The 18,070-nt window shown below is 28.7% G+C and overlaps 1 protein-coding gene across 1 annotated transcript; it reads right to left on the bottom strand.

Annotated features, from left to right (window-relative positions):
* Positions 1-7,126: 7,126 nt before the first annotated feature.
* Positions 7,127-8,552, bottom strand: LOC143247815 (notch-regulated ankyrin repeat-containing protein-like). Its single transcript, XM_076496324.1, has one exon. It carries the CDS (start codon positions 8,182-8,184, stop codon positions 7,801-7,803), a length of 384 nt encoding a protein of 127 aa, XP_076352439.1. The 5' UTR covers positions 8,185-8,552; the 3' UTR covers positions 7,127-7,800.
* Positions 8,553-18,070: the final 9,518 nt, after the last annotated feature.

Raw genomic sequence — 18,070 nt, forward strand, 5'->3', positions numbered from 1 at the left:
TATTATACACATTAACATTCATGATGTATGTGTTAAAATATTATACACATTAACATCCATGATGTATGTGTTAAAATATTATACACATTAACATCCATGATGTATGTGTTAAAATATTATACACATTAACATCCATGATGTATGTGTTAAAATATTATACACATTAACATCCATGATGTATGTGTTAAAATATATATTACATGATGTATGTGTTAAAGTATTATACACATTAACATCCATGTTGTATGTGTTAAAATATTATACATTAACATCCATGTTGTATGTGTTAAAATATTATACACATTAACATTCATGATGTATGTGTTAAAATATTATACACATTAACATCCATGTTGTATGTGTTAAAATATTATACACATTAACATCCATGATGTATGTGTTAAAATATTATACACCTTAACATCCATGATGTATGTGTTAAAATATTATACACCTTAACATCCATGATGTATGTGTTAAAATATTATACACCTTAACATCCATGATGTATGCCATTTCTTTATTCAAGCTTCAAGATTAAGATCCGCCGACACCGGAAACGGCTACAACTTTCGGACACTTGCATGAGGGTAAAGACGACGAAATGTTACTGGCTGCTATAGTCGTGCTTTCCAAAGTTGGTATTCAGTATAACAATAATCGTCAAAGTTGAGTTTTTACTCTTTCAACCTTTTTAAGAGTAAACTTACTTTCTTCATAAACATATCAAGGTTTACTGATAATGTACACAAGAGAAATGTAAAAACAGACTTAAAACAGCTTGTAATATGTTTATTTGATCTGCAAATGATATGGTACAGTTACAAGTTCGTAGCAACACGATATGGTACAGTTACCAGTTTGTAGCAACACGATATGGTACAGTTATCCAGTTTGTAGCAACACGATATGGTACAGTTACCAGTTTGCAGCAACACGATATGGTACAGTATCCAGTTTGTAACAACACGATATGGTACAGTATCCAGTTTGTAGCACCTTGACATGGTACAGTATCCAGTTTGTAGCACCTTGACATGGTACAGTATCCAGTTTGTAGCATCTTGACATGGTACAGTTATCAGTTTCTAGCACCTTGACATGGTACAGTTATCAGTTTCTAGCACATTGACATGGTACAGTATCCAGTTTGTAACAACACGATATGGTACAGTTACCAGTTTGTAGCACTATGACATGGTACAGTTATCAGTTTCTAGCACCTTGACATGGTACAGTTATCAGTTTCTAGCACCTTGACATGGTACAGTTATCAGTTTCTAGCACCTTGACATGGTACAGTTATTAGTTTCTAGCACCTTGACATGGTACAGTTATCAGTTTCTAGCACTACCAGCGTATTAAAATACTATATATTTATGTATATTATGCCCGAGACGTATGTGTTGAAACACTGGATACATTAACGTTCGTACTGTTTTAAAATACTATATACATTAACATCCAGACGTATGTGTTGAAACACTGGATACATTAACGTTCGTACTGTTTTAAAATACTATATACATTAACATCCAGACGTATGTGTTGAAACACTGGATACATTAACGTTCGTACTGTTTCAAAATATTATATACATTAACATCCAGACGTATGTGTTGAAACACTGGATACATTAACGTTCGTACTGTTTCAAAATACTATATACATTAACATCCAGACGTATGTGTTGAAACACTGGATACATTAACGTTCGTACTGTTTCAAAATACTATATACATTAACATCCAGACGTATGTGTTGAAACACTGGATACATTAACGTTCGTACTGTTTCAAAATACTATATACATTAACATCCAGACGTATGTGTTGAAACATTGGATACATTAACATCCAGACGTTTGTGTTGAAACACTGGATATATTAACGTTCGTACTGTTTCAAAATACTATATACATTAACATCCAGACGTATGTGTTGAAACACTGGATACATTAACGTTCGTACTGTTTTAAAATACTATATACATTAACCGCTATGTTCGAAGAATTAGAAAGTTGACAGTGAATGACAAGGATCATGCAATGTTTACTAGTGTACCTAGACACGGCATTATTGTCAATTTTGAGTGAGAAATCAGTACAGATCAGTTAAACATACATTTGATCGGTGGATTCAAATAAATTAGTAATTAATCATTTACGTTTATTATTTGTAGTCTGTTAATTCAGTTAGGAAATGACTTACGTTGTAAGTGAGAACGTTCCTCATGACCTAAGGGTAGTATGTGTGAAAGTTAGTAAAGAATGTGTTACATCCATATCACACACTTCAGCTTTAATTTTACCAAGTAATTAATAGAACCCACTAAACGATACAACGGTTTACAATAATATGTTCATATCTTTTAACTGTTAAATGTAAGCAGTTGATTCATATATATCGATTCTACTGATAGGAACAGTTATACAACCATCCACATGTTGATGCAGAAAGCCATACAGAACGAGCTTCCAAAAGACTGATGCAATAACATGTATAAAACCAAACTGATGTACAGTCATGTTACAAAGATAGTTTTAATTTACTGAATATCTGTTTTTATAATTTGTTTGTTTTCAATTTCGCGCAAAGCTACCCGAGAGCTATCTGTGCTAGCCGTCCCTAATTTAGCAGTGTAAAACTAGAGGGAAGGCAGCTAGTCATCACTGCCCACCGCTAACTCTTCGGCTACTCTTTACCAACGAATAGTGGGATTGACCTTCACTATATTATCATCCCCACGGTTCAAAGAGCGAGCATGTTTGGTGTAACGAGAATTCGAACCCGCAACCATCGGAATTAGGAGTCGAGCGCCTTAATCACCTGGCCAAGCCGACCGTCTTTACAATAATGTTCAATGTTAACTACACTGATTTATATGTTTTTATAATAATAGTTGAGTTAACTACACTATAATTAATATGTTTTTATAATAATGTGTAATGTTAACTACACTTTAATACATGTTTTTATAATAATAGTTGAAGTTAACTACACTATAATTAATATGTTTTTATAATGTGTAATGTTAACTACACTTTAATACATGTTTTTATAATAATGTTTAAAGTTAACTACAGTATAATTAACATGTTTTTATAATAATGTGTAATGTTAACTACACTTTAATACATGTTTTTATAATAATGTTTAAAGTTAACTACACTATAATTAATATGTTTTTATAATGTGTAATGTTAACTACACTTTAATACATGTTTTTATAATAATGTTTAAAGTTAACTACAGTATAATTAACATGTTTTTATAATAATGTGTAATGTTAACTACACTTTAATACATGTTTTTTATAATAATGTTTAAAGTTAACTACACTATAATTAATATGTTTTTATAATAATGTGTAATGTTAACTACACTTTAATACATGTTTTTTATAATAATGTTTAAAGTTAACTACAGTATAATTAACATGTTTTTTATAATAATGTGTAATGTTAACTACACTTTAATACATGTTTTTTATAATAATGTTTAAAGTTAACTACACTATAATTAACATGTTTTTTATAATAATGTGTAATGTTAACTACACTTTAATACATGTTTTTTATAATAATGTTTAAAGTTAACTACACTATAATTAACATGTTTTTATAATAATGTGTAATGTTAACTACACTTTAATACGTTTTTATAATAATGTTTAAAGTTAACTATACTAATTAATATATGTTTACATAATAATATTTAAAGTTAACTACACTTTAATTAATGTTTTTATAATCATGTTTAAAGTTAACTATACTAATTAATATATGTTTACATAATAATATTTAAAGTTAAATACAGTGTTATTAATATATTCTTTTTCTAATAATGTTTTAAGTTAACTGCACTGTAACTAATGTTTTTCTAATAATGTTTAAAGTTAACTACACTAATTAATATGTTTTTCTAATAAAGTTTAAAATTAACTGCATTGTAATTAATATGTGTGTTTATAATAATATTTAGTTGACAACACATTAATGTGTTTTTCTAATAATGTTTAGTGATGACTACAATGTACTGAATATGAGTTTTTAGAACACTGTTCCATTGTACTTACATTGCACTTAAGCCTATTTAAGTTTTGAGGGAACATGATGGAGTTCTAAAGAAGTCTATAAATGAACGATTTGCGAGGTTTGTATGCAATTCTGAGAAACAACGTGAATTATTTCAGGCACAATTTCTATATCTTCCGTATTGTTCCCGTGTGAACATGCCGGGGGTAAGACGGGTAGGAAAATGGACCGGTTAGAGGTCTACACTGACACCGTTAGCCCCTGTAGTAGGCCGCTAGTCACGGTCTTAACAACATCGAATACCTTAGGTAAAGAAGGCCTTAACAGTAATTAAAAACCTAATCTAAACGTACTTAAAGGCTCAGTGTTTACTGGGAATGTTGACTTTCGATGTTTCATTCATCACGAACGAATTATTATACTACAGTGAAATATATTTCGGATTTCTTACCAGCAGTCAACGTGTCCTACGATTTGATATATTCAGCAAACATTATATTTTAGTAAGATATTAATTAATTAAATGTAAATTTCTACACCAAATCGTACATTAATTTCATATTTCTATTAAGAATTTCGACCACAGACGTCCAGAAAACAAATACGTCTTAAAAATATCAGAAAACTTCACAGTTAATCTACCCAAATAGTTTGTTCCACGCCAGGATGCTTACCCAGCTGGAAAGTTAAACAGCCACACGTCATGACATAGTAATACTTGTGTGCTATAGATGTCGTTGTTCGAAGAGGTAAGTAACAGCTCCAAATATCAGGAAAAAAATAACTGTAAATGAGAGTTTCGAATTTATTTTAAAGAATATTCTCACATAAACCACAATATCAATAACACAGTGTATACTAGAGGAATGTCTACATAGACCAGAGTATTAATAACACAGTGTATACTAGAGGAATGTCTACATAGACCACAGTATTAATAACACAGTTTATACTAGAGGAATGTCTACATAGACCACAGTATTAACAACACAGTTTATACTAGAGGAATGTCTCACATAGACCACAGTATTAATAACACAGTTTATTATTCATGAGGAATGTCTACATAGACCACAGTATTAACAACACAGTTTATACTAGAGGAATGTCTACATGGACCACAGTATTAATAACACAGTTTATACTAGAGGAATGTCTACATAGACCACAGTATTAACAACACAGTTTATACTAGAGGAATGTCTATATGGACCACAGTATTAATAACACTGTATACCTGAAAAATGTCTTCATAGATCACAGTATTAATAACACAGTGCATACTAGAGGAATGTCTCACATGGACCACAGTATTAGTAACAAAGTGTCTAATAGAGGAATGCCTCCTATAGAGCACAGTATTAGTAACACATTGTATACTAGAGGAATGTCCACATAGACCAAAATATTAAGAACACAGTGTATATTTGAGGAATGTCTCACATGGACCAGAGAATTAATAACACAGTGTATACTGGAGCAATATCTACATGGACCAGAGTATTAATAACACAGTGTATACTAGAGGAATGTCTACATAAACCAAAGTATTAATAACACAGTGTATACTAGAGGAACGTCCACATAAACCACAGTTTTAATAACACCGTGTATACTAGAGGAATGTCTACATAAACCACAGTTTTAATAACACAGTGTTTTCTAGAGGAATGTCTACATGGACCAGAGTATTAATAACACAGTGTATACTAGAGGAATGTCTACATGGACCAGAGTATTAATAACACAGTGTATACTAGAGGAATGTCTACATAAACCACAGTATTAATAACACAGTGTATACTAGAGGAATGTATACATAGACCACAGTAGTAATAACACAGTGTATACTAGAGGAATGTCTACATAGACCACAGTATTAATAACACAGTGTATACGAGATGAATGTCTACATAGACCACAGTATTAATAACACAATGTATACTAGAGGAATGTCTACATAAACCACAGTATTAATAACACAGTGTATACTAGAGGAATGTCTACATAGACCACAGTATTAATAACACAGTGTCTACTAGATGGAATGTCTACATAGACCACAGTATTAATAACACAGTGTATACTAGAGGAATGTCTACATAAACCACAGTATTAATAACACAGTGTCTACTAGATGGAATGTCTACATAGACCACAGTATTAATAACACAGTGTATACTAGAGGAATGTCTCACATAGACCACAGTATTAATAACACAGTGTATACTAGAGGAATGTCTGCATAGACCACAGTATTAATAACACAGTGTATACTAGAGGAATGTCTCACATAGACCAGAGTATTAATAACACAGTTTATACTAGAGGAATGTCTCACATAGACCAAAGTATTAATAACATAGTGTATACTAGAGGAATGTCTCACATAGACCACAGTATTAATAACACATTGTATACTAGAGGAATGTCTGCATAGACCACAGTATTAATAACACAGTGTATACTAGATGCAATGTCTCATATAGACCACAGTTTTAATAACTCATTATGCTAAGTGGTCTCTAACAACTGATATATCAGTTCGTCACTAATAACATGTTGAATAATTACATAATTTAGTTATAAGCTTTCACTATCAGTTAGTCACTACTTATAATATGTTATAATATAGATAAACGTTAAACGTGTTAGCTACTACTGATAAACTGTTATAATATAGAGAAATGTTATTGACTGGTTTTCCAGATGTTACAATGAACGCGTTCAGAGGAACTTTCGAAAATCATGTCGAAAAAAACCATGAAGTTGCTTTGGATATGGGTGTGGTAAGTTATATAGCATGGAAAACAAATTCGACATTCAGGATATATCATGTTATACATCTGACAGATATATTAACAGTATTGATATGTTAATTCCCTTAAAGGGATGTTTGTTTAAAAATTGTTTTTATAATACAAAGTTTCAAGACAAATTTTCAGTACTTTTAAATACAAACCGTGAATACAGTTTTATACAATAGAAACAGAAATGCTAAAATACTGTTCTGAGGGTGACAGTTCTTTTTATGGTACATGGACGTCTTTGTTCGTTCTGCAAGTTTAAAGAAATAAATTACAACATCTAGGTCTCATATGGCCCGTTTATTTGAAGTGCTTAACGTGAGTGGTTCGACACATAATACATTTTAGCTATGTCACAACACCCTGAAAACGTTGTACAACACTTTATCACAACAAAACAGAGGCTGAAATATTTATTGTAAGACTTAGTTATGACATCACAACATACAACTTTGGTTATTACTTGACTTTACTGCTATATTACAGAAGTTATGTTTTAAATGGACATTCTGTAGTCTTTAATAAATAACATCGCGCTAGACCGTCGAACGTAGTGTAACTGAAACGTCCGACCGGACCCAGTAGCTGTAGTCACACCACTGTTGTTCACGTGCTGCCCTAGTGTCGGAATATGGATGAGTACACGTTGCTTCTTTAGGGTAGAAGGTTTTTCTCGGATGGATGTCTCGATATTTTACACTGTTTCAGTAAAATACTTATACATATTAATAAATTATCCATTTACACCCCTCTCTCTCTCCGTAAAATAAAATCACACTGAGATACAAAACATACTGCACACGAAACCCGTACACCGTATAACACCACGTTATCATATTTAACCCTTCATGGCACAGTCTTAACACTACAACCGACGCTTGTTTTAAACCACAAACTCGGAACTTGGCTGCGGTTAACAGGTGAGGGACTATCACAGAATGAACAATCTGATTACTCCTACCTGTGGGTGTTTGCTATAAGGTAAAGTGCTATGTCCCTGTGTCCACCGTACGCCGCTATGTGTAAAGCACTCCAGCCGTCTCTATTCGCCAGTCTGGCGTCAGCACCGAATTTTACCAGTAACTTCACCAGCTCTAGATTACCGTTCATACAGCACTGGTGGAGAGCCGTTTGACCTGTCTGGTCATAAAGGTTCACGTTGAGAGAGCCTTCCCAGCGCTGAAGAATGCTCTGGAGTTCACCAGTGTCACCGTTCCGCACGGCCTTCAGGAATATCTCTTGGTAAGACGGGTTAGTTCCGAGAGCCTCACACCTGCTGTTCGCTTCGCTCGAAACGACAGACGTACTTCCAGTTTCGGTGTTAGATCTGACAGTCATCATAGGTCTAGTTTTAATGCAAAGCGCGCACTAGCCTTTTCGTCTGTATTCTACAACAATACTGCCACGTCTGTAGTCACTAGCTTCGCCGCTGGGGAGATTTCAAGTTTTGTCGTTACAACGGTCTGGTTCCCGCGCGAAATCACACAGCAAATAATATCGAATCACTTTCGGATTCCCACGATTGCTCCGCCTATTCTTGCGTGATTGACACCAGGCAAAATGAAATGAGCCAAACGCCAACAGTGATAACCAGTAGCGTGAGAAGACTGTTTTCTGGACTGTTTCTAGGCTACTTGTGGCAGTATCTGAGCTTCAAATAAACTATTTTGTCTAAGTGGAATTAGAAGGAACAAAGAAAAAATTTAACACACACAATCTTCTAACTATCTTCACACATGTACCAGGATTAAAAGTTTGATATATTGAAATAACGCATGATAGCTAATGTCAATCAATATGATAAAAGAGATATCATTCGAAAAAAAAACACACAAACTATTTTATAATCAAATTTAATGTTAATTATTTGTTCCCCCAAACCTATCTTATACGTAAAGTACGTATACGTAAAATAATACGTGTATAATATAAATAATTATATGACTGAATAACAGCCACAATCATGGTTTGATAAACGTTATTTCTCTTTTCAAATCTGTTGCCGCGAGAGGCACGCAAGTTCCGACCTTGAGCTCGAACGTTCTCATGACCTCCATGTAGTAGAGACTGATCTTGTTCTTGGCTGCGATGTAAGAACCGCCAGACGTTGAACGTAGCACGTGACCATAGTCTCACAGCCACTTTCTTTGAACTTGGCTAGTGGCTGCACGACTTTCCGGTCATTGTACCGTGTGGAATTACCTGACCACTGGCAAGTAGATACCCACACATCACTAAGAAGAGGCAGGAGATTTAAAAAAAAAAATCAACTATCGCATTGTCGATTGTGAAATAAACAAATTAGTTTAATATTATAAGAAGTTGTTTACTTATAATAGAAACCTATCGGTCAGAATACTAAGGTAAATAATACAATAACAACCAGAACAATACAACACTGGAAGAATAATCAGTAATACAACACTGGCTATCAATGATGAAACATTATTATAAATAAACATTGCAACATTACTGGATATCAATGATGTAACAATATCATTATCAAACATTACAACACTACTGGCTATCAATGATGTAATATTATTATTATTAAACATTACAACATTACTGGCTACCAATGATATAACAATATTATTAATAAGCATTACAACACTACTGGCTATCAATGATATAACAATATTATTAATAAACATTACAACACTGCTGGCTATCAATGATATAACAATATTATTAATAAGCATTACAACACTACTGGCTATCAATGATATAGCAATATTATTAAGAAGCATTACAACACTACTGGCTAACAATAATATAAAAATATTATTAATAAACATTACAACACTACTGGCTATCAATGATATAACAATATTATTAATAAATATTACAACACTACTGGCTATCAATGATATAACAATATTATTAATAAACATTACAACACTACTTGCTATCAATGATATAACAATATTATTAATGAGCAATACAAAAGAACTGGCTATCAATGATATAACATTATTATTAATAAACATTATAAAACTACTGGATATCAATGAATTAACAACATTATTAATAAGCATGACAAAAACACTGGCTATCAATGATTTAACAATGTTATTTATAAGCATTACAACACTACTAGTTATCAAAGATACAACAATATTGTTAATAAACATTACAACACTTCTTGCTATCAATGATATAACAATACTTTTAATAAACAATACAACACTACTGGCTATCAATAATATAATAATATTATTAACAACAATTACAACACTACTGGCTATCAATAATGTGACAATATTTTTAATAAACAAAACAACACTATAGGCTATCAAAAATATAACAATATTATTAAGAAGCATTAGAACATTACTGGCGATCAAACATATAACAATATTTTTAATAAACATTACAACACAACTGGCTATTAATGATATAACAATATTATTTATATATATTACAACACTACTGGTTATCAATGATTTAACAATATTATTAATAAGCAATACAACACTACTGGCTATCAAATATAAAACAATATTATTAATAAGCATTACAACAGTACTGTCTGCTAATGATATAAGAATATTATTAATAAGCAATATAACACTACTGGCTGTCAAAGATATAACAATATTATTGATAAACATTACAACACTACTGGCTATCAATGATATAAAACTATTATTAATAAACATTACAAGACTACTGGCTATCAATGATGTAACAATATTATTAATAACCATTACAACACTACTGGCTATCAATGATATAAAAATATTATTAATAAACATTACAACACTACTGGCGATCAATGATATAACAATGTTATTAGTAAACATTACAACACTACTGGGTATAAATATTCTAACAATATTTTTAATAAACATTACAAAATTCTGGCTATCAATGATTTAACAATATTATTAATAAGCATTACAACACTACTGGCTATCAATGATGTAACAAAATTATTAATAAGCAATACCACACTACTGGCTATCAAAGATGTAACAATATTATTAATAAGCATTACAACACTACTGGCTATTAATGATTTAACAATATTATCAATAAGCATTACAACATTACTGGCTATCAATGATTTAACAATATTACTAATAAGCATTACAAGACTAATGGCTATCAATGATTTAACAACGTTATTAATAAGCATTACAACAACAATGGCTATCAATGATGTAACAATATATGATTTATAAACAATAAAACACTACTGGCTATCAATGATGTAATAATATTATTAATAAGCGATACAAGACTACTGGCTCTCAGTGATATAATAATATTATTAACAAGCATTACAACACTATTGGTTATGAATGATGTAACAATATTATTAATAAACGATACAACACTATTGGCTACCAATGATATAACAATATTATTACGAAGCATAAGTACACTATTGGCTATCAATGATATAACAATATTATTTAAAAGTATTACAACACTACTGGCTATCAAAGATATAACAATATTATTAATAAAAAATACAACAGAACTGGCTATGAATGATATAACAATATTATTAATAAACATTACAACACTACTGGCTATAAATGATTTAATAATATTATTAATAAGCATTAACACATAAGTGGCTATAAATGGTATAATACTATTAATAATAAATATTACAACACTACTGGCTATCAATGATATAACAATATTATATAAAAGCATTACAACACTACTGGTTAACAATGATATAATAATATTATTAAAAAGCATTACAACACTACTTACTTTCAATGATACAACAATATTATTAATAAAAAATACAACAGAACTGGCTATGAATGATATAACAATATTATTAATAAGCATAAAAACACTACTGGCTATTAATGATTTAACAATATTATTAATAAGCAATGCAACAGAACTGGCTATCAATGATGTAACATTATTATTAACAAACATTATAACAGTACTGGTTATCAATGATTTAACAATATTATTAGTAAACATAACAACAACACTGGCTATCAATGATGAAACAATATTATTAATAAGCAGTAAAACACTATTGGCTATCAATGATGTAATAACATTATTAATAAGCGATACAAGACTACAGGCTAACAATGATTTAACAATATTATTTATAAGCATTACAACACTACTGGCTATCAAAGATATAACAATATTATTATTAAACATTACAACTTTCCTGGCTATCATTGATATAACAATATTATTAATAAACAATACAACACTACTGGATATGAATGATATAATAATATTATTAATAAATATTACAACACTACTGGCTATCAATGATTAATGCATTAAACAATCAATATAACAATATTATTAATTAGCAATACAACACTACTGGCTAACAAAGAGATAACAATATTATTAATAAGCAATAAAACTCTACTGGCTGTCAAAGATTAAAAATATTATTGATAAACATTACAACACTACTGGCTATCAATGATATAAAAATATTATTAATAAACATTACAACACTACTGGCTATCAATGATATAAAAATATTATTAAAAAACATTACAAGACTACTGGCTATCAATGATGTAACAATATTATTAAAAACATTACAAGACTACTGGCTATCAATGATGTAACAATATTATTAATAAACATTATAACACTACTGGCTATCAATGATATAACAATGTTATTAATAAACATTACAACACTACTGGCTATAAATGATGTAACAATATTATTAATAAACATTACAACACTACTGGTTATCAATAATATAACAATATTATGAATAAACATTACAACACTACTGGCTATCAATGATATACCAATATTAATAATAAGCAATACAAAACAGCTGGCTATCAATGATATAAATATAGTATTATTAAAATTACAACATTACTGGCTATCAATGATATAACATTATTATTAATAAACATTACAACACTACTGGCGATAAATGATATAACAATATTATTAATAAACAATATAACACTTCTGCTACCAATGAAAAAACAATATTATTAATAAACATTACAACACTGCTGGCTGTCAATGGCATAACAATTTTTATTATAAAGCATTACAACACTACTGGCTGTCAATAATATAAAAATATTATTAAAAAGCATTTCAACACTACTTGCTACTAATGAGATAACAATAATATTAATAAACCTTACAACTTTACTGGCTACTAATGATATAAAAATATTATTTATAAGCATTACAACACTGATAGCTATCAATGACATAAAAATATTATTAATAAGCATTACAACACTATTGGCTATCAATCATATAACAATATTATTTAAAAGCATTACAACACAACGGACTTTCAATGATACAACAATATTATTAATAAAAAATACAACAGAACTGGCTATGAATGATATAACAATATTATTAATAAGCATAAAAACACTACTGGCTATCAATGATTTAAAAATATTATTAATGAGCAATACAACACCACTGGCTATCAATGATATAAAAATATTATTAATAAACATTAACATAATACTGGCTATCAATGATGTAACATTATTATTAACAAACATTATAACAGTACTGGTTATCAATGATTTAACAATATTATTAGTAAGCATAACAACAACACTGGCTATCAATGATGAAACAATATTATTAATAAGCAGTAAAACACTACTGGCTATCAATGATGTAATAACATTATTAATAAGCGATACAAGACTACAGGCTAACAATGATGTAACAATATTATTAATAAACAATGCAACACTACTGGCTATCAATGATTTAACAATATTATTTATAAGCATTACAACACTACTGGCTATCAAAGATATAACAATATTATTATTAAACATTACAACTTTCCTGGCTATCATTGATATAACAATATTATTAATAAACAATACAACACTACTGGATATGAATGATATAATAATATTATTAATAAATATCACAACACTACTGGCTCTCAATGATGTGACAATATTATTAATAAACAATACAACACTACTGGCTATTAAAGATATAACAATATTATTAAGAAGCATTATAAAACTGCTAACTATCAATGATATAACAATGTTATTTAAAAGCATTACAACACCACTGGCTAACTATGATATAAAAATATTATTAATAAACACTGCAACACAACTGGCTGTCATTGATTTAACAATATTATTTAAAAGCATTACAACACTACTGGCTAGCAATGATAAAACAATATTATTAATAAACAATACAACACTAGTGGCCGTCAATGATATAACAATATTATTATAAAGCATTACCACACTACTGGCTGTCAATGATATAAAAATTTTATTTAAAAGCATTACAACACTACTGGCTGTCAATGATATAAAAATATTATTAATAAGCATTACAACACTACTGACTATCAATGATTTAACCATATTATTAATAAGCATTACAACAACACTGGCAATCAATGATGTAACAATATTATTAATAAGCATTACAACACTACTGGCTATTAATGATTTAACAATATTATCAATAAGCATTACAACATTACTGGCTATCAATGATTTAACAATATTACTAATAAGCATTACAAGACTAAAGGCTGTCAATGATATAAAAAAATTATTAATCAGCATTACAATACTACTGACTATCAATGATTTAACAACGTTATTAATAAGCATTACAACAACAATGGCTATCAATGATGTAACAATATTATTTATAAGCAATAAAACACTACTGGCTATCAATGATGTAATAATATTATTAATAAGCGATACAAGACTACTGGCTCTCAATGATATAATAATGTTATTAACAAGCATTACAACACTATTGGTTATGAATGATGTAACAATATTATTAATAAACGATACAACACTATTGGCTACCAATGATATAACAATATTATTACGAAGCATAAGTACACTATTGGCTATCAATGATATAACAATATTATTTAAAAGTATTCATACACTACTGGCTATCAAAGATATAACAATATTATTAATAAAAAATACAACAGAACTGGCTATGAATGATATAACAATATTATTAATAAACATTACAACACTACTGGCTATAAATGATGTAACAATATTATTAGCATAAGCTATCAATGATATACAACACTACTGGCTATCAATGATATAACAATATTATTAATAAACATTACAACACTACTGGCTATCAATGATGTAACAATATTATTAATAAACATTACAACACTACTGGCTATCAATGATATAACAATATTATTATAAGTATATCAATGATATAAATTACAACATTACTGGCTATCAATGATATAACATTATTATTAATAAACATTACAACACTACTGGCGATAAATGATATAACAATATTATTAATAAACAATATAACACTACTGCTACCAATGATAAAACAATATTATTAATAAACATTACAACACTACTGGCGATAAATGATATAACAATATTATTAATAAACATTACAACACTACTGGCTATAAATGATTTAATAATATTATTAATAAGCATTACAACATAAGTGGCTATGAATGTTATAATACTATTAATGATAAATATTACAACACTACTGGCTATCAATGATATAACAATATTATATAAAAGCATTACAACACTACTGATTAACAATGATATAATAATATTATTAAAAAGCATTACAACACTACTTACTTTCAATGATACAACAATATTATTAATAAAAAATACAACAGAACTGGCTATGAATGATATAACAATATTATTAATAAGCATAAAAACACTACTGGCTATTAATGATTTAACAATATTATTAATAAGCAATGCAACAGAACTGGCTATCAATGATGTAACATTATTATTAACAAACATTATAACAGTACTGGTTATCAATGATTTAACAATATTATTAGTAAGCATAACAACAACACTGGCTATCAATGATGAAACAATATTATTAATAAGCAATAAAACACTACTGGCTATCAATGATGTAATAACATTATTAATAAGCGATACAAGACTACAGGCTATCAATGATTTAACAATATTATTTATAAGCATTACAACACTACTGGCTATCAAAGATATAACAATATTATTATTAAACATTACAACTTTCCTGGCTATCATTGATATAACAATATTATAATAAACAATACAACACTACTGGATATGAATGATATAATAATATTATTAATAAATATCACAACACTACTGGCTATCAATGATGTGACAATATTATTAATAAACAATACAACACTACTGGCTATTAAAGATATAACAATATTATTAAGAAGCATTATAAAACTGCTAACTATCAATGATATAACAATGTTATTTAAAAGCACTACAACACCACTGGCTAACTATGATATAAAAATATTATTAATAAACACTGCAACACTACTGGCTGTCATTGATTTAACAATATTATTTAAAAGCATTACAACACTACTGGCAAACAATGATAAAACAATATTATTAATAAACAATACAACACAACTAGGTATGAATGATGTAACAGTATTATTAAAAAAGCATTACATCACCACTGACTTTCAATGATGTAACAATATTATTAATAAAAAAATACAACAGAACTGGCTATGAATGATATAACAATATTATTAATAAGCATAAAAACACTACTGGCTATCAATGATTTAAAATATTATTAATTACAACACTACTGGCTATCAATGATATAAAAATATTATTAATAAACAACATAATACTGGCTATCAATGATGTAACATTATTATTAACAAACATTATAACAGTACTGGTTATCAATGATTTAACAATATTATTAGTAAGCATAACAACAACACTGGCTATCAATGATGAAACAATATTATTAATAAGCAGTAAAACACTACTGGCTATCAATGATGTAATAACATTATTAATAAGCGATACAAGACTACAGGCTAACAATGATGTAACAATATTATTAATAAACAATGCAACACTACTGGCTATCAATGATTTAACAATATTATTTATAAGCATTACAACACTACTGGCTATCAAAGATATAACAATATTATTATTAAACATTACAACTTTCCTGGCTATCATTGATATAACAATATTATTAATAAACAATACAACACTACTGGATATGAATGATATAATAATATTATTAATAAATATCACAACACTACTGGCTCTCAATGATGTGACAATATTATTAATAAACAATACAACACTACTGGCTATTAAAGATATAACAATATTATTAAGAAGCATTATAAAACTGCTAACTATCAATGATTTAACAATATTATTTAAAAGCATTACAACACTACTGGCAAACAATGATAAAACAATATTATTAATAAACAATACAACACAACTAGGTATGAATGATGTAACAGTATTATTAAAAAGCATTACATCACCACTGACTTTCAATGATACAACAATATTATTAATAAAAAATACAACAGAACTGGCTATGAATGATATAACAATATTATTAATAAGCATAAAAACACTACTGGCTATCAATGATTTAAAAATATTATTAATGAGCAATACAACACCACTGGCTATCAATGATATAAAAATATTATTAATAAACATTAACATAATACTGGCTATCAATGATGTAACATTATTATTAACAAACATTATAACAGTACTGGTTATCAATGATTTAACAATATTATTAGTAAGCATAACAACAACACTGGCTATCAATGATGAAACAATATTATTAATAAGCAGTAAAACACTACTGGCTATCAATGATGTAATAACATTATTAATAAGCGATACAAGACTACAGGCTAACAATGATGTAACAATATTATTAATAAACAATGCAACACTACTGGCTATCAATGATTTAACAATATTATTTATAAGCATTACAACACTATTGGCTATCAAAGATATAACAATATTATTATTAAACATTACAACTTTCCTGGCTATCATTGATATAACAATATTATTAATAAACAATACAACACTACTGGATATGAATGATATAATAATATTATTAATAAATATCACAACACTACTGGCTCTCAATGATGTGACAATATTATTAATAAACAATACAACACTACTGGCTATTAAAGATATAACAATATTATTAAGAAGCATTATAAAACTGCTAACTATCAATGATATAACAATGTTATTTAAAAGCATTACAACACCACTGGCTAACTATGATATAAAAATATTATTAATAAACACTGCAACACTACTGGCTGTCATTGATTTAACAATATTATTTAAAAGCATTACAACACTACTGGCTAGCAATGATAAAACAATATTATTAATAA

Source organism: Tachypleus tridentatus, chromosome 3 (assembly GCF_004210375.1).
Source record: "Tachypleus tridentatus isolate NWPU-2018 chromosome 3, ASM421037v1, whole genome shotgun sequence".
In the NCBI taxonomy this organism is placed as follows: domain Eukaryota; kingdom Metazoa; phylum Arthropoda; class Merostomata; order Xiphosura; family Limulidae; genus Tachypleus; species Tachypleus tridentatus.

Excerpts from the sequence above, each read along its gene's own strand:
- LOC143247815 (XM_076496324.1), bottom strand. The coding sequence starts at position 8,184 with ATGATGACTGTCAGATCTAACACCGAAACTGGAAGTACGTCTGTCGTT.